Genomic DNA, 24,386 nt, shown 5'->3' with positions numbered 1-24,386 from the left:
CATGGGATGTTCCAGTTCATCAGAACTGAGAAAGTGTGCAACTATGTTGCTTTTGACCAAATCTATTTTCATTCTTGTTTGAAGAAAATATTTTCATCAAGTAAAAAATTACCAAATTTGGAGCCAGAGTGTAGCACTTCAATATTTTGTGTTAATGCCATCTTGATTTAGGCTGTATTTAATTCTGTAACTACAAATTATATTAATATTTCTTAAAATTTTACATTAAAGTTCTTTGATCATATCAAACTTTCATTTCTCAACTGAAATGAAGCACAGAGGTAAAAATTTCATTTTGAAGGTAATGATGTCACACAGTTACTTTCTGGACCACAGTCAAGGGGATAAAATCTACATGTAGGTGCCTGCCCCACCCCACCTCCAACCTCTAATGCAGAAAGAGAATACATTCAAAAGAAGTGGGCCTTTCTCAAGAGACAAAAAAAATGAGTTTTTAACAAGGCTGAGGTATAATCTTTTGACCAGCATGCCTTACCTGAGTCCTGGGTTTCCTCTCCAGATCAGTGTGGGTTCAGCACAGACATCCCATAAAGATTCTTTTGGAGGATGTAGTACATGGAAGGAAATCAACATCAAGCCCTGAATATCTAAAAACTCTCCATGGTAATCTGCAAATGATCTCTCCCCTAAAATACCTTTACACAGCATGGCTATATTTCCTCAGGAGCCCCAGAACTCACCTCTCTGGTCTCAGGCATATCTCACTGTTAAATTTCAACATTTTATTCCATGAATAGAAGGTGTCAGGATCTCTTGAAAGAAATGATTGAATGGACTTTGTTGAGGGGAACAGCTCTCCACAGCCCAACAAACAGAGGGTGCACATATGAATAAGCAAAAAGATATGAATTTTACTTATCTTCGTATTGGAAGTTCCTTTCTAGCACATGAATTGTATAGAAAATACTATAGATACCCATGTACATGCTTGTATATGTACCTCCATACTTTTGTGATCTTGCCTGACAAAGAAGCATTTCTACTATGCTTCCAAATCAAGCTCCATCAGTATGGGATTTCCCCCCTTTTTTTACTCTTTTCTTTTAAATCATGCATTTAGGTTATTGTCTTCAAATATTCACTGCCTGCAGCTTCACTCCCGGTCTCAGGAGAAGCCCTGTGGCCCTGTTGCAGGCAGTGCCAGAGCAGTGTGGGGGTGAGAGCTGCCCAGGAGGCAGAGGTGGCACTCAAAGGACTGGATGTGTGGTGGCTGGAGCCTGCTGCTGGTTACAGATGACAGGCAATCCAGTGCCAACAAAGCCAGCCTGCCTGTCGCCAAGTGGAAGAGACTCAGTGCATCTTTTGGCCTTCTAGAGATCTTAATCATGGCTAATTTATAGTGGAGACTAAACTCAACTTCTGTGGGCTTTGTAAGAACACTTAGAACAGTCCAAATAATAACAGGACCAAAAGCTCATACCATAAAAATCTCTTAGGCTAAAACTGGGAATAGATACTTGCAGAAGATTTTCCTTTCCTCAACAGAAAAATCTGAAAGGAGGGAAATGTATCATAGATCAGCAATTCCTTTCAGAGGAGTTTATTTATATATCTCCATGTGAAAGCTGTTGGTAAGGGAAGAAAATGAAGTAATGCTCTGCAATAAAATTTGTACAAATGCAGCTCTTTTTTTTTTTTTTTTTTTTTTTTTTTTTTGTAACTGACATCCCTTTCTCAAGAATTCGATGTAGCCTTTAGTCAGCCTTGTTTCTTACAGTTCTCTGTGCTTTGCATGGTAATTAGCTGCTCCTGTTATCAGCAGCACGATGCTCCCGGCTATTTCTTCAGCAGCCACTGTCGTGATTCTCTCGGCAGCAGCTCCTCACACCCCCCTGCCAGGCTGCTTGCCAGCCCCACCTGTGTGCAGACGCTTGGCATTCCTCAGGCTGCCCTGGCTGGGGATTGAAGGGGTGTGGGCACAGCATCAGAGAGGGAAGAGGTCAAAGCCCTCGACAGGTCCCCGAGACTTCTTGGTATCTCGGGGCGTACATGGGGTGAGCTGGTTATGATAGCTCCCAAAATGCGAAGGGAGGCAAATGAGCTGAGTTCATCAGTGTCAGGATAAATACAGAGTAGCAGCTCCTCAACTTAGTTGGGAACAGCAGCCTAAAAGCAGTTCTTTTGTTTTGTTTTGGGTTTGCTTTTCTTTATTCCCCTCTGTATATTTTTTTGAAAGGAATTAAAGCATTTTTTGCACAAGCCAACCATGGCATGCAGGTTATTGAGAGGGTGGAGGGGCACAGATTGCTTCCACTCATTGTTGCCTGTGGGGTAAAGTGCTCTCTTACTTGAATTCAGATTTGAAGACACATTTACAAGCTTTCATTTCTTTAATAATTAAAAATATGGCTATGGAGCTAAATTCAGGTTGCCATATTCCTGGGCAGTGCAGGTTGCTCTATACTGTGAGTAGGGATGTAGCAGAGAAGAGAGTCTTTTATAATAAGAATGGGAAGTTTTTTCCATGCCAACATATACAAACACCTTTCAGACATACCCACAGTAACACTCCTGCATTCTATGATATCTCGAAGAAAAAAATTAGATGGCTCCAGGCCATACAAAATTGGAGTTTCTTGCTATGTGCAGAACATGCTGTTTAACTTCCTTTCTCTTATTCTAGGAAGTCTGAGTCAACACTAGTAAGATCCTGACAAGTATACAGAGCAAAAATAAATTAAGAAATTTACATTTAATATTCAAAAGATGAAGAACAAAGAAAAATATAGAAATTGAGGTTTTTTTCCAAATATTGTTGTAATTTTTACATGCCTTTAGGTTTGTGTTTCCTCTTTGGTTTTGTTTTTTTACTTTCAGAAGGTAGGGTTATGATCGAGAGAGAGAGTGAATAGTTTTTTTAGTCCCTGTGCTGATGATGTGCTAGAAAGAATAGCTAATATTTTAGCTCTGTGGTAATGGAAAGTGTAATTTCTTGCTGGTATTTGCAGACTTCTTGCATTACACTTCTAGGGGGGTTATTTAATTTTGTAAAAGCAGGTTGTTTCTGAGCCTACTCTGAAATAACCTGTTCCCAAATTTACTTTCAGTAGCTCTGCCTTCATACAAATCTAAAGAGCATCCTTTTACCATATATTCAATGTATTGTGTACAGCATAAGATAGTAGGTCATCTCATCCCTCCTTCTGTAAGATGGAAATGGACTAGAACAGCAGTCTTGAGGTCAGGCACTAAATTCACTCCTCAGTAAACAAGGTTTTTGTGATGAAGGCTTTATAGTCTCCACTGTTACTATCAGAATAACATGGAAAGAGGTTTTGGGGAAGGAAAACAAATAATGGGGGGAAACACATAGAGAAGAGAGAAATAAAAATTATGTGAATTTTTAAATTCCTAAATATCCAGAGACTGTTGCAGTGCTTCTGGCTGTCTTGTTATCTTCACTGGCAACAAGAACTGTTGCACTTTCACTCCTGCTCCAGCAGCAGGGAGGTTGCACTCAGTACTGTGCAGCTCCTTGGGGACAGGGCTGAGATCAGAACAGGGCTATCTGCTCAGGACTGCAGCTTCTCTTCAGCATCACTACATCAGATATGAGTAATTCTCCAAAGGCTGACTTTATAGCATGCTTAGTTACTTTCCCTTTGAAATCAGTCGTGTGATTCCTGGTGACTGTAAAGCTGATGGACTGTGTTGCACCCAAAAGAGTTACTGCAATTCATTTGTTTAACAATCAAGAACCATATTCAGCAAAGATTAAGCAGGAGTGCTGACAATAAAGCACTTAGGACTTTCTATGAACTGGCATGAGATAACAGCTAGAAAAAAATATGAAACATAAATTTTTCCCATACATATGCATGGCTGTCATGCTTCTGACCTTGGTTCCAGCTGTCGGGCTATGGGCAGCTGTGGATCCAGAAATCCTTGGTCACTCTGCTCCAGCTGGGGAGTGGCAATGACAGTGTCCATGAGCAGGACTTGCACAAACTAATTAGTGGTATCATTTGGGTCTGGTGGGCACAAAGGTACCCATTTTTGAAAGTGCCTTGTGATTTTTTTTTTGAGTGCCCAAATGCCAATGTGGTAGAGAAGTCAGATTTCCATATGACAAGAGCAGCACTTTGGAAAAACAAATTACTTTGCTATTTCTCCATGCGGGTACCTGAAAACTCAGGACCTCCAGGTGGTTTTCATAAACAAGAGAGAAAGACCAGGCTCACCTCCTTGCTAGCTCTTTGGGGACAGTAATTAATCAAACTGGTTTTGTTTCCATCCCCCCTTCGCACATGGGAAGACCTCAAGCTCCAGTCTCTTGCCTCCTGAGTTAGTTCTGTTCTGCAAAAGGAAGAAAACCCTTTTATTGGGGGGGAGTGTCAGAGAATTTAGTGTGGTTAAATAAAACCCCAGGAAATTCGCTTGATGCAGCAACCACCTGGAACTACAGGAGATGGGCACCTCCTCAGCATTGGTAGCTCCATCCGTGGTGTGTCCTCTCTTCCCAGTTGTGCTGGGCAGCACAAGGGAACTGTGGGCAGGAAGGGGGGACATGAGTGTTAGGAGTTTGGCAGTTTGCTGTTCTGTACTGCCTCAACTTTGTTGGCAGAAGTTTCAGTCCTGATGGACAATTAAGCTGAGCATCTTTGTGAGGAACCAGCTGGGTGGTTGCTATAAGAGGATAGCTGCTCTGTCAAATCTCTGATTTCCCCTCTCTAGAATGGCTCTGGAGGAAGCCATAGCATTCAGAAGAGATGAATGAGGCCATTCCTCTGTGCCCTCAGTCTCACAGCCTACAGGTGGGTTTAGGGGTCAGCATTTTAGGAAATCACAGCCTTCTCAGGACTGTTGTGCTGCCCAGTGTTGCCATCTGCGTTGCAGTCCCTGCAGCTCTCCCCTCAGCGCTGCAGCTGCCTCTGCCCCATACATCATCAGGCTTTACACAGGCAGTGTCACTGCACAGTCTTCCCTGCACAAAGAAGAGACATTATTTATTTAACATAAAGAAATGCACATATTGGATCTATGTACATACAATTACTGTTTTGCTTATGCTTACTCATAGGCAGTATATCCCAAACAGCAGGCACCACACCTAAAAGTGGTGTCAACAAAATCCTATTAATTTATACAAATCTGTTGCAATCATACGTAAACACTTCAAAGATTACATCTTCCTGTGGTGCTGATAGGGAATAATTTGAGAATTTCAAGTAGTGCAACTTTTCAGACACTGGAAAGACTTGGCCTCATTTTGAAACTGTAGTAGAGGTTGGAATATATTTCATGTGACATCCATGTCCTCAAACCTGCTATTTGTTATTTCTTTTAAAAACACAAACAAACTGTTTTCTCATTTTGCTTACAGGACAGTGGAACAGGAGATAACAGCTGCATTGAAGAAATATTGCGGGTAGGAATGCTTTAAAAAAAAAAATCTCTTCCTGTGCCATTTTGTTTACTCTTAAAAGGCATGAGAACAACAAGTACATTGCAATTACTGGGGGTAGAAATATTCCTCTTTTTGATTGTCATCTTTCTAAGGAAAAATGTAGGCAAAATTATTTCCTCATGAAAAATAATTGAAAAATCTTTGAAAACAACCTTCCAGAGCCTCTGCATTTCACTGTTACTTTGTGCCAGCACAGCTGACCTTCATGCATGCAGAAGCAGATAATGGGATAAATTATAAACTGAAAAGTACAGTGATGTTTCAGGTTTACAAACCATGCAAAGTGCATGTTTTCATTAATCACGACTGTCAAAAATCTTAATTTTGAAGGGAGGTCTAGGAAGGTCATTTTCCACCTGGATTTAATTAGAATCCATTATGTAATGTCATGATGTCCATTATATCCATTATATAATGACAATGTGCAAAATCCATAGTTATTTTCATATTTAATTATTTTCTTTTTATCATAGTAGTTTCTAGTTTATTTTCATGAAACAAATGAATAGACATCCAGATAGATCTTGGCTTGAATCAACTTTGATATTGATAGTTTTCTGAGGCAGACAAATTTATAAACAATTAAATATTTTCATATGTTTTAACTTACAGGCTTTTTGGTTCTTTTTTTAAACTAATTTCTAATTGACAATGCTTATGAGACTGATATAATAGTGAGTGAAACACCAAACAAGGTAGATGGAGTGGTAATGCCTTGCTATTACTGTGTATCCTTCCATTTCTTGGACACCCACTACCCAAATATTTCTGATTGTTTATAAACTCTGGGGCTATAAATATTTGGTTTAGAGATTAGTGGTGCATTAAGCCTGTTGTTTCTAAAGACATTTGTCCAGTCTCCCTGAATATGTTAAATACAGCTTTTAATTCTTAAACTGGACAAAGAGTTTATCGAAGGGTGATGATGATGGATTCCTTATGACTTCACTGGCAGAGCTTTCGCTTAGCTAACATTTATAAAGTAGGCTTTTCTAGGACTGAACTGCATATTCAACAAGCCTTAGCCTCAGTCCCTGCTGGTTTTTTACAAATTAGTAGCAGATAGTATAATTCATGAGGGCTTTTTACATTTTTCACAAAACACTAAGTATATGATGTGATATGAGGCTCATTCACCCCCCTTTTTTTGCAAAGCTTTTAAAATTGAACAGTCAAAGGAGCTACACTTCTTCCTTAGGTTATGCAATTTGGCTTGTGTAATTGGCCAAAAAAATGTAGAAGAGACATGATTCCTTCCACACAGAGGAACATGGATATGGAAGAGACCCCAGCTGAGAAGAAAAACCACACTGTATGTCTAGGGATTCTAAGGTGCATCTCCAAACTGAACACAGCTGCTGCTCTCTCTTTTTTTTTCACTTGGAAGCATTCATCAAGAAATATTTTTGTGAAGCTTCATGATGAAGTGTTCAGAATACCCTTGGATGGGCAGGGCTCTTTTTTTGTTTGTTTGTTTGCTTGTTTTGTGTAGGAATTTTTCACAAATTCTTTAACATTGCATAAAAACTGAACAAAACAACCCACAGCTCACAAGCCACACTTTGCACCAGTGTCTAGCTGCCTGCTGAGGCTTAGCATGGCTGAAATAGAGAGCTTACGGCTTTTATCAGAAAATCATAGAATCAGTTGGGTTGGAAGGGACCTTTGAGATCAGCAAGTCCAACCCTTGATCCACTACCACCGTGGTTACCACACCATGGCACTGAGTGCCTCATCAGTCTCTTCTTAAAAACCTCCAGGGATGGAGAATCCACCACCTCCTTGGGCAGCCCATTCCAATGCCTGATCACCCTCTCTGTAAAGAATTTTCTCCTAATATCTAACCTAAACCTCCCCTGGCAGAGCTTAAGTCCATGCCCTCTTGTTTTACTGGGAAAAGAGACCAACCCCCCACTGGAAACCCCCCCTCTACACTCCCTTCAGGGAGCTGTAGAGAGTGATGAGGTCTCCCCTGAGCCTCCTCTTCTCCAGACTGAACACCCCCAGCTCCCTCAGCCCTTCCTCACAGGACTTGTGCTGGATCCCTTCACAGCCTCCTTGCTCCCCTGGCTCTTGTCCTCACATGAATACTCAACCATCATGGGTAACATCTCCAATCTGTCGATCCTCCAGGTCTGCAGCCTGGGTATCACTTTCTGTTCTGCTCTTCCCTTCTGTCTCTGTGTCTAAAAATATATATAAATCTTGCAGGCTGTTCTTCTATAGCATTTCTAGATGGAGCTCTATCCACAAGGGTGTAAGTCTGAAGTACAAATTCTCATTACACACCTTGATTGCTGCAATATCCTTTCTTTGGTTTTGACAAATGCAGTGTTACCCACCTTTATTCATGCTGCTGTGCAGGTCATTTTCCTTGCTTGACATCTTCCCCAAAGACATTTGTCTTTACATATCACCACTCTCATCTCCTTTCTGAGAGAGTAATTTTGCATTGGAACAGGCTGCCCAGGGAGGTGGTGGAATCACCATCCCTGGAAGTATTTAAAAACCATGTAGATGGGACATTTCAGGACATTTTCTAATGAGCATGGTGATATACATATTCCTGAATATATTTTATTTATTTTACTGGGGGGAGGATGTTGATGGTTGGATGCAGTGGTCTTAGAGGTCTTTTCCACCTGTGACAATTCTGTGATTCTGTGTGATTCTGCGATTCTCTGTTATATCAAGTAGAGATACTTGTCTCTGATTTTAAGGCCTCAGGCCTTCCAGTCAGTCCTGACATGTTAGCTCCCACTTCAGCTTACCTGGTGACACCAGCTTCTGTCACCCTGTTGCTAAGTTTTTACATTAATTAATTTCTCTCATGATTCCCATCAGATCTCAGAACAGCCTTGAACGTTTTTCCAATTAGTTCCACACCTACCTTCAAATCCTCTCCTAAGAGGCTTTTGTTTTCACAAGGACTGTGGAAAAACAGTGGTGAGGTCAGGGATATACCACTCTTTCTCATGCTTGCCAGTTCTTGTCCAGCTTGTCCCCTGGTCAGACCAGGTATATCCATCTACTCTCCTTTGTCCTTAGCAGTGAACTTCTTGTGTCAGGGAACTGGTGAGTAGTACAAAAGCAGTGCTTAGGTACTCTCCCAGTACAAATCCGTAACACCAGTGGTTCCTGTTAGTGATAATTAGTGAAAGAAGAAACAGTAATAATGTGCTATTGCTCCTCACTTTGTAAATTGCTGACATCTTGATTTTTCCAGCCTCCCCTCTACCTTCTTTCTGTGCTGAACAGATCCATTCAGTTTTAACAGAGTTTTTCTGAAACAGACTATTTATAAAGGAATGCCATTTCCATGTTTTTGTTGGAAGGGCTATTCACATAGCAAAGCCAAAGCTTAATTTATTTCTGGACAGAATATGTGCAGCTCCTGTGTGGGTGCCCAGAGGCAGAAGAATGAAAAGCCACAGGGGCTGCAATCCTTGTGTTCCCCCCAGGAAAGATGACTATTTGCTGGTTCACTGAAATGTAACTGTTATAGGAAAGGCCACTCTACTGTACAGAGCATCAACAAAAGGAAGAAGACACTTAAATTTAAGGAACATTGCACCCTATTTTAACTGTCTCTTGTGCAACATAGAACAGAAAAGATCCTTTCTAGACGGTGCGTTCCCTGCACAGGTCAGGCTGCTGCTCTTCCAAGGGATAGGCACTTCCACAGCATGTCTATGTTTCCCCTGCCAAGACACAAGGCAATAGAAAGCCCCAACTCTGTTCCATCTGCTGTCCTCTGTTTCTGAAGGTAAGAGGAGGCAGTTACCAGTTTGTGCACAGATATTGTCACCATCTGGTTTTGAGGACATGGCCTGGGCTGCAAAATCATTTAAGGCATGGTTTTAAAATCACCAAATCCTATTTTGCACTAACTATGACAGGAATTTGTACTCTTTGTGCTGTCTGATGCAAAGCGGGGTGCCGTAGCATAAGTCTAGCCTTTTTTGATGTTGTTTTACCAAACGTATCAGAGCTCTGTAGATTTTGTAAATTGACAGATGATTCTGCATGAAACTGCAGCTTCCAAAGAAAGCCCCCAAGAACTGAGAGACAGAACTGCTTCCAGTCCTGAAGGAGGTTGATTAACAAGACAGTAACCCTGTCGAGATCGGGGCTGTTGTACGGACTCCTGCTGGGTTTATAATCACTGCAGGAATCCTGAACCTCATCTAACCTCATGCACTAATTTATAGCAACTTCTTCAAAGTGTAGTGACTTCTGTGTCCAGCTGCGGGCATGCACGTCAAGTACAGAGAAACTTCTGAGAGAGCCTTCGATGTAAATAACTCCAGTAAGACCAAGTTACAGATAAAATGTCAAATCAAGAAAGAAAAACCTTGTTACCTGACAGTAGGAGAATAAGGCAATCCCTTGTAAGCTTTTTCATTGCTGGTGGAGGACGTGGTAGAAACTTTGAAGCGGAAAATAAAAGTTAAAGCTAAACAAATATCCTTTATTCCACCATGCCCAGAGCAGCTACTACTTGAGTTCCTGAGACACTGCCAAAGCCAGCCTGTTCACTTCCTTGCTGAAATACAGGCTTGCTAAAACAGATTAGTAATTTTGGATGATTTCCATCAGATTTTATTAGTGTGTGGAACTGTGTATTTTTTTATGACTGGTGGGGTTTGGTGTAAACATTCATTTTGCTGCAGAACTTTAGAAAATGGGAGCAGTGAGAGTCCTGCCTGTCCACTAAGTTTGGATACACTTCAAGTATATTTGCTATGGATTTGCTAAGGAGAAAGGGACTGTGTCGGATGTAGACATATCTTGATTTGCAGGATCAGTAGCTGGAGAATGATCTGGCTATTCCTACATTCTTAGATGCAGTTTCCTAGAGTTTTGGTGGTTTGGTTGAAAGGAAACCCACAGGCAAGCTGAGCTTTTAATTATTGAAGGTGTTCCTTGAGAATTCTGTTTGTGTTTTTTTTTTAATGTGTTGACACAAGAGGTATCCTTGAACTGGGGAGACATGAATGCAATTAGAGTGTTTGGCCTGCAGTGTTTGGCTGCAGGATGCAGAAACAGTGGGAAGCTGATAGAGCAACAGGAGCACAGAGAAAGGGCTGGAGGAAAACCAAGGCTGTCCAGTTAACACTGGAAGTTCCATCTCCTTTGGGGTGCTGTGGAGCAGTGGAGAGGCGGGGTAGGGTGTGTGGTGGAGGACAGATAAGGCTATTTCAGGGAAGATAGAAAAAGCATATGGGGAGGCAGTGAAAGGATTGATGCTTTAGCTAAGAAAATCCTTCACAGTGAATGACAACTCTGCTTGGTGCTGAGAGCCTCCTGCCTGGGGATGGGCACCCACAGATGCCCTTGCAAATAGGTTGTGACTCCCATGGCCACAGGCCATCTCCTAATGAAAACACAACATTTGAAGTGTGATGGCTTTGATGAGTAATTTATTTGGAACCTCTCTACCCTGTGAAACTAATTGGAGTATGTAAAGTGCAGTACTTCTCATGTGAGCAACTTAAAATCTGAATGAAAACAGCATCTAATTCTGTATTTTTCCCCTTACCCACTTGGGATCCCTTGGCTCATTAGCAGGCTTGCTAATTCTTTAGCAGAAAGCATTAAGGATCAACCCATCAAATATTCAGGGTTGGTATTTTTTTTTTCAAACCTGAACAGCCATATGTGCTGTGAGATCAGCTGCACTCCATCAGCTGACTGAATTAAAACAAGAGCAGAGGTAAATTAGAAACTGTCTGCACAAGACAAATCCTGTGAAAACATGAAATCCTACCAAACACACTGTCACTGTGAATAAGCATCACAGTCAGTGGAGCACGTGTCAATACTTAGAGGGGAGAAAAATCAGTTTCTTAGAGGTAGGTTGTTAGTTCAACAACTGTGAACTGCTGCCTTGTAAATGTTAATGACTGTAAGATCCCACTGGCTGCAGTTAAGCTCCTGGTGTTGTCGGACATGTGAAGAATTACAAAACACAAATATGGTAATCAGCAGTATATTTCTAAACACTCCTCTTGCTTTCCAAAGCAGAGGGAAAAGCCTACAGGTGGAATGAGACCCTCTTGGCTTCACAGTACTAGTGCAATTGCTGTTTTATTGGAGTCACTCTACTGGAAAGAAAAGGCTGGGTAATTTTGGGAGGGAGGTGAGAAGACCACCTTCAGCGCATCGCCTTCATGGGGAAGTTTGGGTTGGCTTTTGTGCCTGAGCCTGGCAGGAAACTCATGGAAAAGTTTCAAGAGGAACACAGCAACTTCAGGCAAAAGAGGGATGGCTGGGGAGAGGAAAGGTATAGAAGTATCCCCAGTTTGCTGACATTGCCTTTCTTGCTCAGTCTCATTGAACACAGAAGTATTTCAAAGTGTCAGAAGCATTCTAAAAATGTGTCAGAGGCATATAGTATCATTTATTTCCTCTGCAGTCTTTCAGAAGAACCTTCATAGCCCTGCTTTGCTTTCAGTATCCTAAATTTCAAAGCAATTAAAGCATTCTTTTGGCTCATGTGTACTGTTCACTGCATTTCTTCAGTATTGTTCTTCTTGCCTTTTGTGCCCAAATAAATGAAAAAGCAAACCCAAGAGTGTTTGAGAAACCTGTCATTTCAGCCGAGACGCTGAAACCCAGAAAAATATGAAGCCATAGTTCAAGCTATCAAACACAGCCACCAATATTCATGGATTAACATTGCTCTTCTTACCACACTGTGACATCCAGCTCATTTTTACAGCAGTCCCTGTCTGCAGCAGTTTACTTACACCAGATTCTCTCCAGCCAGCCTGGGTACTGCTAGAACTGTGGATGGCAGCACTCTGGAGCTTCAGCCTGGAGCTTCACCAGCTTCTCTGTGAGAATTAGCAGTCCATACGGCACTTTGTACCATAGAGCAAAATTAGAAGCAGTACCAGAGCTAGCTGAAAGTACTTTGGCTTTGTCCACATAAGCTACAGTGACTACAGAAGAAGCATACCTGGGTACACCATCATCCCCTTAACTCCTCACATCTTGGAAGCTTTCAGGATGCACCGTCTGTGTGTGATGCCTTGGTCTTTGTGTGTTCACTGCAGAGAGGGTCTCTATTTCTTCTTTCTCCACCCAAAAGTCTGGGAAGAGGCTCCTCTCTTTTCATAGCTTTTGTCCCTTTTTTAGCTTTCTCAGATCATCAGTGTCTCTCTCCAGATGATCTGTGTCCAGTTCTGGGCCCCTCAGTTCAGGAAGGATATCGAGGTCCTGGAGCAGGTCCAAAGGAGGGCAACCAGGCTTGTGAAAGGACTCAAGCACAGATCCTATGAGGAGAGGCTGAGGGAGCTGGGGCTGTTCAGCCTGGAGAAGAGGAGGCTCAGGGGAAACCTCATCGCTCTCTACAACTCCCTGAAAGGAGGTTGGAGCCAGGGGGGGGTTGGTCTCTTTTGCCAGACGACTTTCAACAAGACAAGAGGGCATGGTCTTAAGTTGTGTCAGGGGAAGTTTAGGTTAGATATTAGAAAGAATTTCTTTATGGAGAGGGTGATCAGGCATTGGAATGGGCTGCCCAGGGAAGTAGTGAATTCTCCGTCCCTGGAGATATTTAAAAAGAGACTGGATGTGGCACTCAGTGCCATGGTCTGGTAACTGCAGTGGTAGTGGATCAAGGGTTGGACTTGATGATCTCTGAGGTCCCTTCCAACTCAGCTGATTCTATGAGTCTATGATTCTATCTGCTACTTGTTTTCTGCTCATCTGAACAGCAACTGTACCTGGTTTGGGCACCACACTGGTGCCATATCCTTTTTATTGACCATATTGTTACTTTCAACTATCGATAAACCTCTATAGCCAATGCATTAATCACAGCCATGTAAGCGTTTCCCCACTCCTTAGCATATAGAGTCTGAGGTACAGAGCACCATGTAAAATGGCGCTAAAATACTGTACTAGCAGTGATAACATCAGCCAGCCATTAATTAGTTGTACATCAACAGCTCCTCTGAATTGTCACGCTTGGATTTTTGCTGCTGCCACTGTTGTTGTTGAAAATAGTATCTAAAAGCAGGCTGAGGTTTGAAGTATGCTGTATATTTAAACCTTGAACTTCATAAATCTCGGTGTCAATGAAAAAATCTCACCCTAAAAAAAGCAGAAACTAGAAATAGTCTAGTGGAAACATGAGGTCAACCTAAAAACTCTTATGAAGGGAATAAGACAACAAATGGCACTCAAAGGTAATCTGCCTTTCAGTCTCCCATGTCCCAGCACAGCATTTTTCTGTGGCATTAACCATTCATGCTGGGGTACACACATTTTCAAATACAGCAAAATTCTTTTTTTTTTTTCTTTTTTTTTTTTTCTTTTCTTTTTTTTTTTTTTTTTTTTTTTCCTTTTCTTTTTTTTTTTTTTCTTTTTTTATTAAAAAGGGTGGTACAAAGGAAAGAAACCCATATTCTTCTTAGAACACAAGTTGCCAATGTGCAAGTGCTTTGTGTTAGGGAAAGGCAGGCTAGTAGAAAAGAGCTGGTGAAACACTATGGTGCTAATTTGGTAGAATAAATTTCCAAAATTACTGTTTTGTAGTGAGTCTATACACCCTGTGATTTGACAAGGCAAGAGAGAATCCAGAATAAATTATACAGTCTCTCTGTTTCACAAAAATAATACAATAAAATACTTAATAATTTTTCTTCCTGTTTAGAGTATTTCACAAAGCTGGAAAAGAGGCCTGATAACCATCTTGTTCCAATACAGAGCAATGATTCCTTGTTATTAATGGCAAAAGGTCAGATAGATCCTCATTTTGTATATCCCTGCCACAGCTCCTCTGAGGTCAAGAGAATTATTCAGATTAATACCAAAAAGGATCTGTGCTATCAGTCCTAATGAAAAAAGAATGAAATGTGGTAGTTGCAGGTATCTGCACTCCTGGGAGCCTGGGCTGTGGCGCCTTCAGCTGCCACCTTTAGGGAACATCTTACTTTCTACCCCCTTGATAAGATTTACTCAAAATTAAGTGAGACCACAAAGGAGGTGTGACTTGAGATGACAGCATCCTCCAGTAAACCCTATGGTGGCACTAACTTTTTAAAGTTAGATAATAGTTTGGTTTCTTTCTTGAACAAATGGGCATTAGGAAGCAGACTCATCAGAGCAATGCAACCGGGTGCTGTTTTGTGATGTATTTTCCACACAGGTTAAAGTTCCCATTTTCTCTACCATGTTTCCAGGGATGGCTGTAGAGTAAGGGAGGGAGAGACAGAGGTCTTCCCACAGTGTGCTTATGCTGTGGGCTGTTGGCTGAAGCTCTGGCTGCAGATCCAGTCATTGTTCCATGGTCCCCGATGCCTAACAGGGCGACACAGCCCTGCTTTGCCCTGTGAGCCCACAGGGTGACAGACCTGCTGCCATCCCCACCCTAAGATATGTCTCTGAAACCTGCATTAGAGCAACTTGTGGGTTTTGGTGGCTGATGTTACACACTTACTTTGGCCATGCACCTTTTCCTGTCTCCTACACTGATGTTTTCAGCAGGCATGCTCTTAAATCTAGGAAATTCCTTTGTGGTGCCTGATGTTCCACAACTGGAGATGATGGGTGGGAACTCTCCCCCCACTGTCACATTTTGGTCTGACCCAGGAAGCGTCAGATCTCTGTTTATGTCTAAGAGAAGCAGCTTTCCTCATTTAGGAGCCGAGACAATATTCTTCTGTTAATCTTATTTAATCATATTTAGGAGCAACACATGAGTTAGCAGTTAGCTTCACTTGGCAGAAAGACTTGAAGGAAATTGTGGGAGAAAAGAGAAGCCTGCTAAAAGGAAATTAAATTACTTTCAAGAGTATTCCATCGCAATGTCTATACTAATAAGTAAAATGGACTAATAACTATTCTTTTACCCTGAGGCCAATCAGTGTGGCATGGCTCGTGTACAGAGAGCTGAATTCTCTCACAGCCACAAAACAGAGTGGCCGCACCTACACTGCCTGTTGGAAGTCGCCCCTGGGCTAAAATCCCTAAAAAGAGATTTTTTTTGCAAGAGATGGTCCTGGTAAAAACTGCACTGGTGTCAGGGATTTAATGATCTGCTCAGTTGTGGGCCACCAGACAGGTATGTGGTCCTGTTGGTGTGATAGGAGAGGTTTGGTCTAGGCTTTTCCATCCAGTGTGCTGGGATTCCTCCTGCCTGGTACACAGAGTCCAAGACCTTGGAGAACACATTATTATCCATACTGCAAAAGTTGTGATTGAAAGTCTCTTAAAAATTTTTTATTCTACTTATTTTGGCATCTCTTTGCCAGTGTAGTTTGTTGCCCTTGGGACATACTGGGTTGTTTTTTTGCTTTGAAAATGTGAAAGGTAAAATCTGTTTCTGAAGAAAGACAAGAACATACACAGTCATTTGTCTGCAGGACGCAAAGTGCTGGTAATGGAATATTTTAAGAGAGATTGACTGAATACTGATCAAGTTTTCACCAACCAAAATGTCATAGTATCTGTCCTTTATGATTAGAGCTAAATGCCATTTGCTGGGTATGGTACAAAGTGTCACTCCTAGAGTTGTTTTGCGTTTAGTAGCTTAGGAAATATAATGCTATTGGTGTGCTTCAAAAGTAGAAAAGACACAATTATTTCATGTACAAATTATTGATGTTGCCTTAAATGATGGGATTCTAACGCAATCTTCCAAACTGTACCACTGTAGAGGTTATAATGAAGGTGATATACCATCACATTTCTGACAGTTTCTGAAAACTTCATTTTTGCCAACATAATTAATTTAATTAAAAATACACATTCTTTGCAACGATATTGACTACACTTGAAGTCACGCAGACATGGAAGGGCTTACACACAAACTTCAGCTTAAGAACATGCAATTTTTTATAGAAATTGCAAGCTTGTCACTTTACCCTTGGGGGAAGAAAAGGTTATTCAGAGTAATGACAATAGCTTGGTGGGAGGGAAAGTGGGCTTCACACAGTAAAAAAGTTTCTTTCCAGCTGTGTGGGTTTCCCACAAGCTTTTTTTCATTAATATTATCAAGTTATTTGTTATTTACTCATGAATGCCGAATAAATACTGAGCAAATTTAAGACATTAGTCATTTTCCTAGCTTTACATGTACGTGTATGTAATGGTTCACATTATAGCTGTGAGTTTCCAACATATTCCAGTGTAAATGAGAAGAGCCCAATTAAAAAAATTGTAGACCCCGATCCAACCTTTGTTGGCTTCAGATCCTGATGCTGAATTGAGCACCAAAAGAGAAAATTATGCTTATTAAACTGAGTAAACATTTTCTTCATTTGTCTGGGTGGCTTTTTTCTGTCAGTGAAAACTATTTTTTTTTTTTTTTTTTGCTAAAAATGCCAACTCCTAGAAACATAATGAGTATTAATGAAAAGCTGGAATAATTTTGCATGGATAAAAAGAGGGTAATTTTCCGTAGACATTTTGTTAGTACAAACTGAATCCTAAAAGGCCTTTTCTCCTTGTGGTTTGTCAGAATAATTCTCATTATAGTCAATAGGAACCAGGTATATATGCATCAATAGCAGAATAAGATACTAAATATAGCTGCTGCTGTGGCAGCTGGTTCCCTCTCTTGTTCATCAGATGGGGAAGCTGGAAGCTGCAACAGCCTCACAATATAACGAAGGTGATGCTTGAATTCTCTCTTGGAAAGAGGGACATGAGCTCCATATAACCCTTCCAAGCACTTCAAACTTCCCCAGTGGATGGACAGTCTTCAGCCTGCTGTGTTTGGGCTCACCACGCAGGGACAGTGGGTGTGCAAGTTTCCCTTAGCCTGAGCAGGCTACCCAATTTTGCCATATGTGTTACATTTTCCAGTCTAAAGGGCCACAGCGGGTTCTGCAGTTGTTCCAAAAAGAAAAAAAGAAAAAAAAAAAAAAAAAAAAAAAAGGTGGTTGGGGGGTTTTCCCATTATCTGGAGAAGCAGTGTACATCTTTAGACAAAGCAATAAAAGATCTGCAAGTTGTTCCTGATCTAAATTTCCCCATCCTTCCTTGCTGTCACTCCTCAGCTTCCTTGCATCTGAGGATGACATTTCCACCCTTCTTCCAGACTCATCCTGGCTCTCCCTCCCCTCCTGGGCAGCAGCATCTTTCATCCTCCCTGGTGTTGCCTTGCTTAGAGAGCTGCCCCCAGGCTCTCTTCTAAAAAATCTGCCTTTGTCTCTGGGTCCTTGGAGTCTCACAGGAGTCACTTAGGCTCTGTGATTTTTTTTTTAAGGCCCAGGATTGGTATTTGATACATTTCTTCTCTTGTATGGAATTTTCCACTATCCAAACGTAAACCCCTGTGGAGAGGCAGGAATTAAAAAAATTGCCCTTAACCTTTTGTCTTCTTTGAGTAAGCTCTATTCAGGTGCTTATAATCTTTATCATCCTTTTCATGGACAGACTTATCTTCTTTTCTTTGTCTTCTTAGCACATGGAGTGTAAAGCATTACACAGTGAAAAACAGCTATCAGGAATTCATAAATTATACATAGGCAGATTCCCCAAATCATCAAACATTTCCTTCTGTAAAGGATGTTCTCTATCAGTTATTGCTTCTCTGGTGTATGTACCTTTCCATATCTTGTCATCTAAACTTTCATGGGTTATATTTTTTCCTCTTTCTTCTTTTTTTTTTCTTTTTTTTCTGTAATTTCATTGCATTCTGACTTAAACCAACATGACTCTGCTTTCTTACCCTTCTCCCTGTCACTCTGCCAGCAGAAACCACACAGGTTGGAGAGACAGGTGGAGGGAGCCCTCAGCTGAGACAGACACAGACCTAGAGTCTTTGCTTTCAGTGTCCCATCTCTTGAACCCTTGATGGCAGGACAGGAGCCAGCCAGCCCAGGGATGCCTGTGCTTTGGGTGCTCTCCCATAGCCCCTGGCAGCATTTCTGGCTGCAGCAGCTTTGTGGATGTGCAAGGCTGCAAATTCAGCTTGAGAATGTCCCTTCTCACACGCTTCAGTTGGCAGAAGCTAATTCAAAATTCATGTGGCACTGCAAAAGCCATGCCAGCTAAACAGTGTTGTGAGTACCAGCAACCTCAGCACGTGCAGAAATGGGCTGATCTGTGGGGCATCGTGTTCCGTCTGTTCAAGTGCCTGGGTTTTGGACAAGAGCCATTGGGTTGATAGTCATTGCAGAGTACATCCTGGGAGCCATGCAGGATTTGGGGCCAGAGAGAGGTACCTGATTATAGTGGAACCATAATTATGTGTTCCATTGCAATGTGTCCTCAACTTTTCCACAAAATATACCTCTCTTCCTAAATTTTTAAGGCCACATCTCAACCAAACATGAGGTCTCCTGCAGCAACAATAGAAACAAGTCTTACAGGTGAAAACTTAGATGTTTGCATAAAACAAAGAAGGGATTTTAAAGCATTGTTGGCTTGGCAGATGCATTTTATGAAGCTCATATGCCAAAATAAAAGCACTCTAAGAATCCTACAATTCAAAAGTGTGTTAGAGTGTATGAAAATGGAGTGCTCTGTGAGGAAAAGATAAGGGGAATTAAATGCCAAAGCCAGCAGAGGTAAAAGGAAAAAAGCAGCTGATTGTACACCCATCCATCCTAGCCATTCCTCTCCAGCTCACGTTTGCTCGTCTTTCCACTGCTCTGTTGCTGTTTCTGGATCCAGATGTCTGCAGGGTCAGCCCAGCTGAGCACCACACTGTTTCGCTGGTGCACAACAAATCAGGCTCTTGCTGTGAATCACCTGCCTGCTCCTCCTGCTCTCCTTCACTTAGTCCTGCCAGAGCCTGGGAGAAGAAGCAGGCAACCAGCCCCGAGTTCATTGTTGGAGACTGCCTCTTTGAGCACCCTTTGCACAACAGACACAACATTGACAGCTAAACTCTTTGCACTAGTTCTGAGCAGGAGGGATGCATGAACCTCCCAGCAGATCTACAACATGAATCATTTTATAAGGATCTACAAAATGAAATGCTTAAACACAATGCTGTTGGTCTGTCTGACTCTGAACTGGGGGTGACCAAGAGGCACTTCTGATCTCATGTGTCTGGCTATGTTCTAATGGTACAGCAAGGCAACAGACCTGCACACCTCAATCCGTAAAACTTCCCTGCACCCGAGTTTCAGACCAAAACCACTTGGCTGCATGGGTTAAGGAAGTCCCAGAACAGATCATCTGTTGGCTCTGGGTAGTGGGAGGACATGGAGCATGGATAGAGTGATGTACAGCTCTACAGGTGACTTTAGACTAGGCCAGAAAGAAATAATTGTGCTCCAGAATTATCTAATGTTTAAGTAATTTATCTCAAAATAGAATTAAGGTGTGAGAAGCGTATAAATTGCACAACTGCATTTCTCTGCAAAATTACAGGGCTCCTCCTGTTTAGAATAGTGATTGTAAATTCCTTGGTATCACAGACTATTTAAGGTCACATCTACCAAAGCATATTTAAAGAAAGTTCAGACCTTTTGTGTTTGACACTTACATTCTGATTATCTGTCTGGAGGCAAAGTTCTTCATTTTGATATGTAATGAATAAAATGCACAAGTGGAAGGAATCAAGATAATGAATTTGCAGGGTAATTTTACTAATTATCTTGTTGCTGATCATAGAACCAAAGTGCTGCAAGTCAGTCCTACCATTGCTATTAATATGCAATGCCTAAAACTGTTCTTGTAACATTTATTACTCATCTTGCTGGTTCTACACAACTTGATAGTTTTCTATTAAATTTGTAAAAGTGAATTCGCTAATATGTTCCTTCTTCTGAGAATAACATGTTAAATTATACAGGTTTACCAAAATTTAAACTAAATGAGAGCATTTAAATGAAGATGTTTTCTACTGCATGAACAATAGGTGATGAGTTGAGATAGAATTTATCTCACTTTGTTGTAGTTATTTGATGATGGGTATCTAATCTAGGTTATGAATTCAATCTCCCTAGGCAGTCAGGGAACAGAGGATGGGACAAACTGTACTCTGAAGATGCCTCTCTCCTCAGTGACTGCAGAAGAATCCCAGTAAATAAGCTGCAATGGACAACTTTTTTAAAATTTTTTTTTTATAACTAAAGCTAAGAGGGATTAAAGATTATTGTCAGGAAATGGTGAATAAGAAACTTTTCAACAAGGAAAAAAAAACAGAATTAAGGAATAGTACCAGGAGATTCTGATTGTACCCCTAGCCATTCGGTTGGCAGTGCTTAGAAGATAGATGGAGAACAGAGGATGTGGTCTGTACTGACCATCTGTGTTTGGAAACAGCTCAAGAACATGAAAAACTGTCAATCAAAGCGAGGCATTGATATCCAAATTTCAGCAATGAAATAGGTAAGCTCAGGAGCCATAACGAGATGGATACTTAGTGTGGCTTTAGGAAAAGGAAAGTATGTGGGCAGAGATGAGTGAGAATTAAAAGCTATGAGGTTAAAAATACATGCAAGAAAGACTAAGGCAAACACAGTATTGGAGAAGTGGGAGGAAGTAGGTGAATCCTGAATGCTAGCTTTCTCTTCTGTATCTCATAAGGCCAGAAGGAGTTCAGTCTCCTCCCTCCCCAAAGCAGTGTAGAGTTGGGTCCCTGTCTCAGGCCACAAATCTAACCTGTGTGTGGTCTTTGCTGCTGTGCTGCCCTGTGCCAAAGTTTAGATGTTGCCTATTATTTATCCCATGTAGAAAAGTCTGGGGTTTTGGTTCGTTTGGTGCAAGAAACAGGAACAAAGACAAAATCTGGATGCATGAAAAATGCAGAATTCCTCAGGCTGGTACTAAAGGGGGTGCCTCTGAGCACAGCAGACCCGACCCTGTAGCCTCATTTCTGTGTCATTCTGACTAGGATATGCAGACACCTTGTCTCTGCTTTGCTCAGTATCTGTTTAAGCAGAGTTAGATCTCCAGCCAGTAGTCCTTGGCAGTACCTATCTAATGGATATTATTGTAATGGATGTATAATTTTTGCTTAGAAAAGAATAAACATCCTCCCAAACAATCTATTGAGACTACTCCTGTATCAAACTAAGATTCCGTAACATTTCTTATAACTAAATCCATTTGGTGCTTTATCTCCCCCCTCAAATCATTCCCTTAATATTAGACAGAACTCCAGCACAATAAATAATAATAATAATAATAATGGCCAGGCACTTGGCTTAATAAAAGAGTCTTTTGAACTGCTATTATAACATAGAAAAGAGGTCAGCCATTTCAGCTTAGATCTTAAAGTTAGCTGGAAATATTTCTAATATTAATAGAAGAATCAAAGCTGATTGTTTGCCAACCATGCTGCAAGTGAGGATGCTGCACATAAGGACTGTAGAAGCCCCAGAAGACTCTGCTTTAATAAGCAAGTCATCTAAAAGCACTGTTGCAGACCACCAGAGGGTACAAAATAATCCAGACCAGAAACATTCTGACTGCAAAGAGACATTGAAAGGCAACAGGTTCTCTCTAGACAACCAGATAAAAACCAAGACAGTTTTGGAAAATAAGCATTTATCATGCTGCCTTTTTAGTTTCTGTTTCATGGTTTGGTTGTGCTTGTCTCTCCTCTAAAAGTTCATCAGAATCATTAAAAGCAGAAATCAAGTGCTGTTTGCCAGTTAAGGTTTTGTTGTTGTATTAAATTGGGAGCATACTGTGCTATAAATAAAAGCTTGTAAGTAAATTCCCAGCACATTAAAACCTGCCTAACAGGAGATTAAGATGGGCTGAAGTCACTGACTCAGATCATAAACAGTGCTGCCGTTAGCTGAAGTGATTAATCACTGTGGTACAAAAGAAAAGAGGAAAATTGTTAAAAAAATAAGCAGGGGGCAGGATGCTAACTCCAGGGGCACGCTGATTGGCTCTTTAATAATGTATAACGAAGCGAGTGCCAGATCAAAAGCAAATCACATGCAGCTGGCAGAAAATGAAATGGCATTAAGCAAAGTATTTGTCTAGCTATGAGGCTATTTAGGAAACTACTGTCTGTTAATGTAATGTCTATTAAAACTTTTCAAATTAATTTCCGCTGATGGAAGCCCCATAAATAAAACATGGGGTATGCATTTGATATATATGCACACACACGTACGGGGTTATCCATATGTATGCATTACATAATATAAATACCACCAACATTTAGTCCCAAGTTTGCAAAATTACCGTGCTTTATTAGCAGCAATTCAGGCTAATTAAACCATCTTCACATTCTTATTTTAATTGTTCCTCTGTGTGAGTGTGTGCTGAATAATTGTTACTTGGTTGTGTAATGATACTATTTTTGCTATGACAGAATTTGACAGTCTATGGCAGAGGGAAGAGAGGTGCAGCATCCCTGTTCCTCCCAGGGCACAATGTCAGCTGTTACAATCTAGCAGCCATAGGAAGCCAGATGCTTACACCAGGAGGTGTCTCCCCATTAGCATTCAGTTTTTAAGACCCTCTGTGGTTGAGGCGAGGCTTGTGCAAAAGTCTGGAGGTCTTTTGGGTGCAGCAGGGACCTATTCTTAATCTGGTGAAAGCCTAAAACACCTGACCTGAAACCCCAGGACCCTCCTTCTCCAGCCCTGTGTTCTAACCCTTAGGCTGGAAGTGTGGCCCTTTGAGATGTCCTCTGGGCTACTGGCTTGTGCTTTTCTGCCTTGCCAGAGGTCTGGCTTCAACAAGCAGGAGTGGGCAGTGTTACATCCGAAAACTTTGTGTCCTCTGAAAGTCTCCTGTGGAGCAGTAACCACCTGATGCTGCCCAGAGTCTGCAGCCCCCAGTCTTGAGGTCACCCCGAGGGCTCTCCACTGCTCAATATTTGGAATATGGCCTTACTCTGTGCCATTACACAGTAAGCAACACGGCTTTACCATCCTGCTGTCCCATTCTTGTCACCGTGCAGGAGAAACCATCAGCTGATGCAAGTGGCAGGCGTGGGGAAAACCAGAGCTCAGGCAGACTGGCAGCCCCGCGCCTTTCTGCAATTACCAACAACAGTTCCTTCCTGTCACAGCTTACTAAAAACATGGCATAGCTACTGAAATAAGTGAGCACTTAAGGGAAACCCAGACCTTTTATATCTGCCACTTATTTCCTGATTATCTTCCTGGAGGTCAGGCCCTTCATTTTGACACTTAATGAATAAAATGCCCACATTGCAGGAAATGGGATAATGAATTGTGAAAAGACATAATCAGCAATGACTAAATAATTAAGGGAATTGAAATGTGGAGTCATGTGGGAATGTATTAATAATAACATGATTTTTCCATATGCTAGAAAATTCTGTCTGTTTTTAGAAAATCAGTCATCACACATGCTCTGTGGCAAAAAAAAAAAAAAATTAATGTAGACTAATAGGAACTGTAATTAGATGTTCTGCTTTTAAACAGCTGAATAAAAGATGAAATCATATAGAAAGTATATTTAGATACAAGCCAGAAAGTAAACTGATTATTATTCATAGTGCTGTTAATAGGAGCTGTAATTTATGCATCTAGTGGGAATCATGTTAGGCAATTAGGAAAGGGAGTCACACTTGACTTCCCTTTATGCATTTACATATTTATGTATTTTCTCTAAATCTGGCCAATGTCTCCATCTTTCCAGTTACCTTTAATCCACATAACTGTCTAGGATAATACCTTTTGCAATGAAATTCTCTGCTGGAGTTCAAAAGTTGGTCTTCACTTAGATTAAAGAAACTGTGCAAGCTTCTCTTTGATCATATTTGTCTCCTGACACTGGACTTTTGCAGGTCCTGGTACTACGTGAAGAATGGGACTTTTTAATTTCTCTCAGTGCTTCGCCTTCAAAGACTTGGAGCAGAAATTATTGTGGATGGGTTGGGTGGGATTATGCTCATCTCTGCTCCCCCTCTGTCTATGTTGCCTTCTCCCTGTTACCCAGGACCCAAGTTCAATTGATTAATTTCTTTAGTCTGCTCCCAACAAACTCTGGGATCCTATAAGACACCACACTTCCAGCCCTGAAATACCAATGATCTGGATTCTGGATTGCT

General features: G+C 41.2%; 1 protein-coding gene across 1 annotated transcript in view; it reads left to right on the top strand.

Moving 5' to 3' along the window:
- Positions 1-24,386, top strand: part of AFF3 (AF4/FMR2 family member 3) — a 333,963-nt gene that overhangs the window by 149,120 nt on the left and 160,457 nt on the right. Inside the window, exon 5 of the mRNA XM_030454711.1 lies at positions 5,345-5,389. Coding sequence (XP_030310571.1) covers positions 5,345-5,389 — 45 coding nt within the window. The remainder of the gene's footprint in view (positions 1-5,344; positions 5,390-24,386) is intronic.

This window comes from Calypte anna, chromosome 1 (genome assembly GCF_003957555.1).
Source record: "Calypte anna isolate BGI_N300 chromosome 1, bCalAnn1_v1.p, whole genome shotgun sequence".
Classification (NCBI taxonomy): Eukaryota; Metazoa; Chordata; class Aves; order Apodiformes; family Trochilidae; genus Calypte; species Calypte anna.
This window is presented reverse-complemented; position numbering and strand designations above follow the sequence as displayed.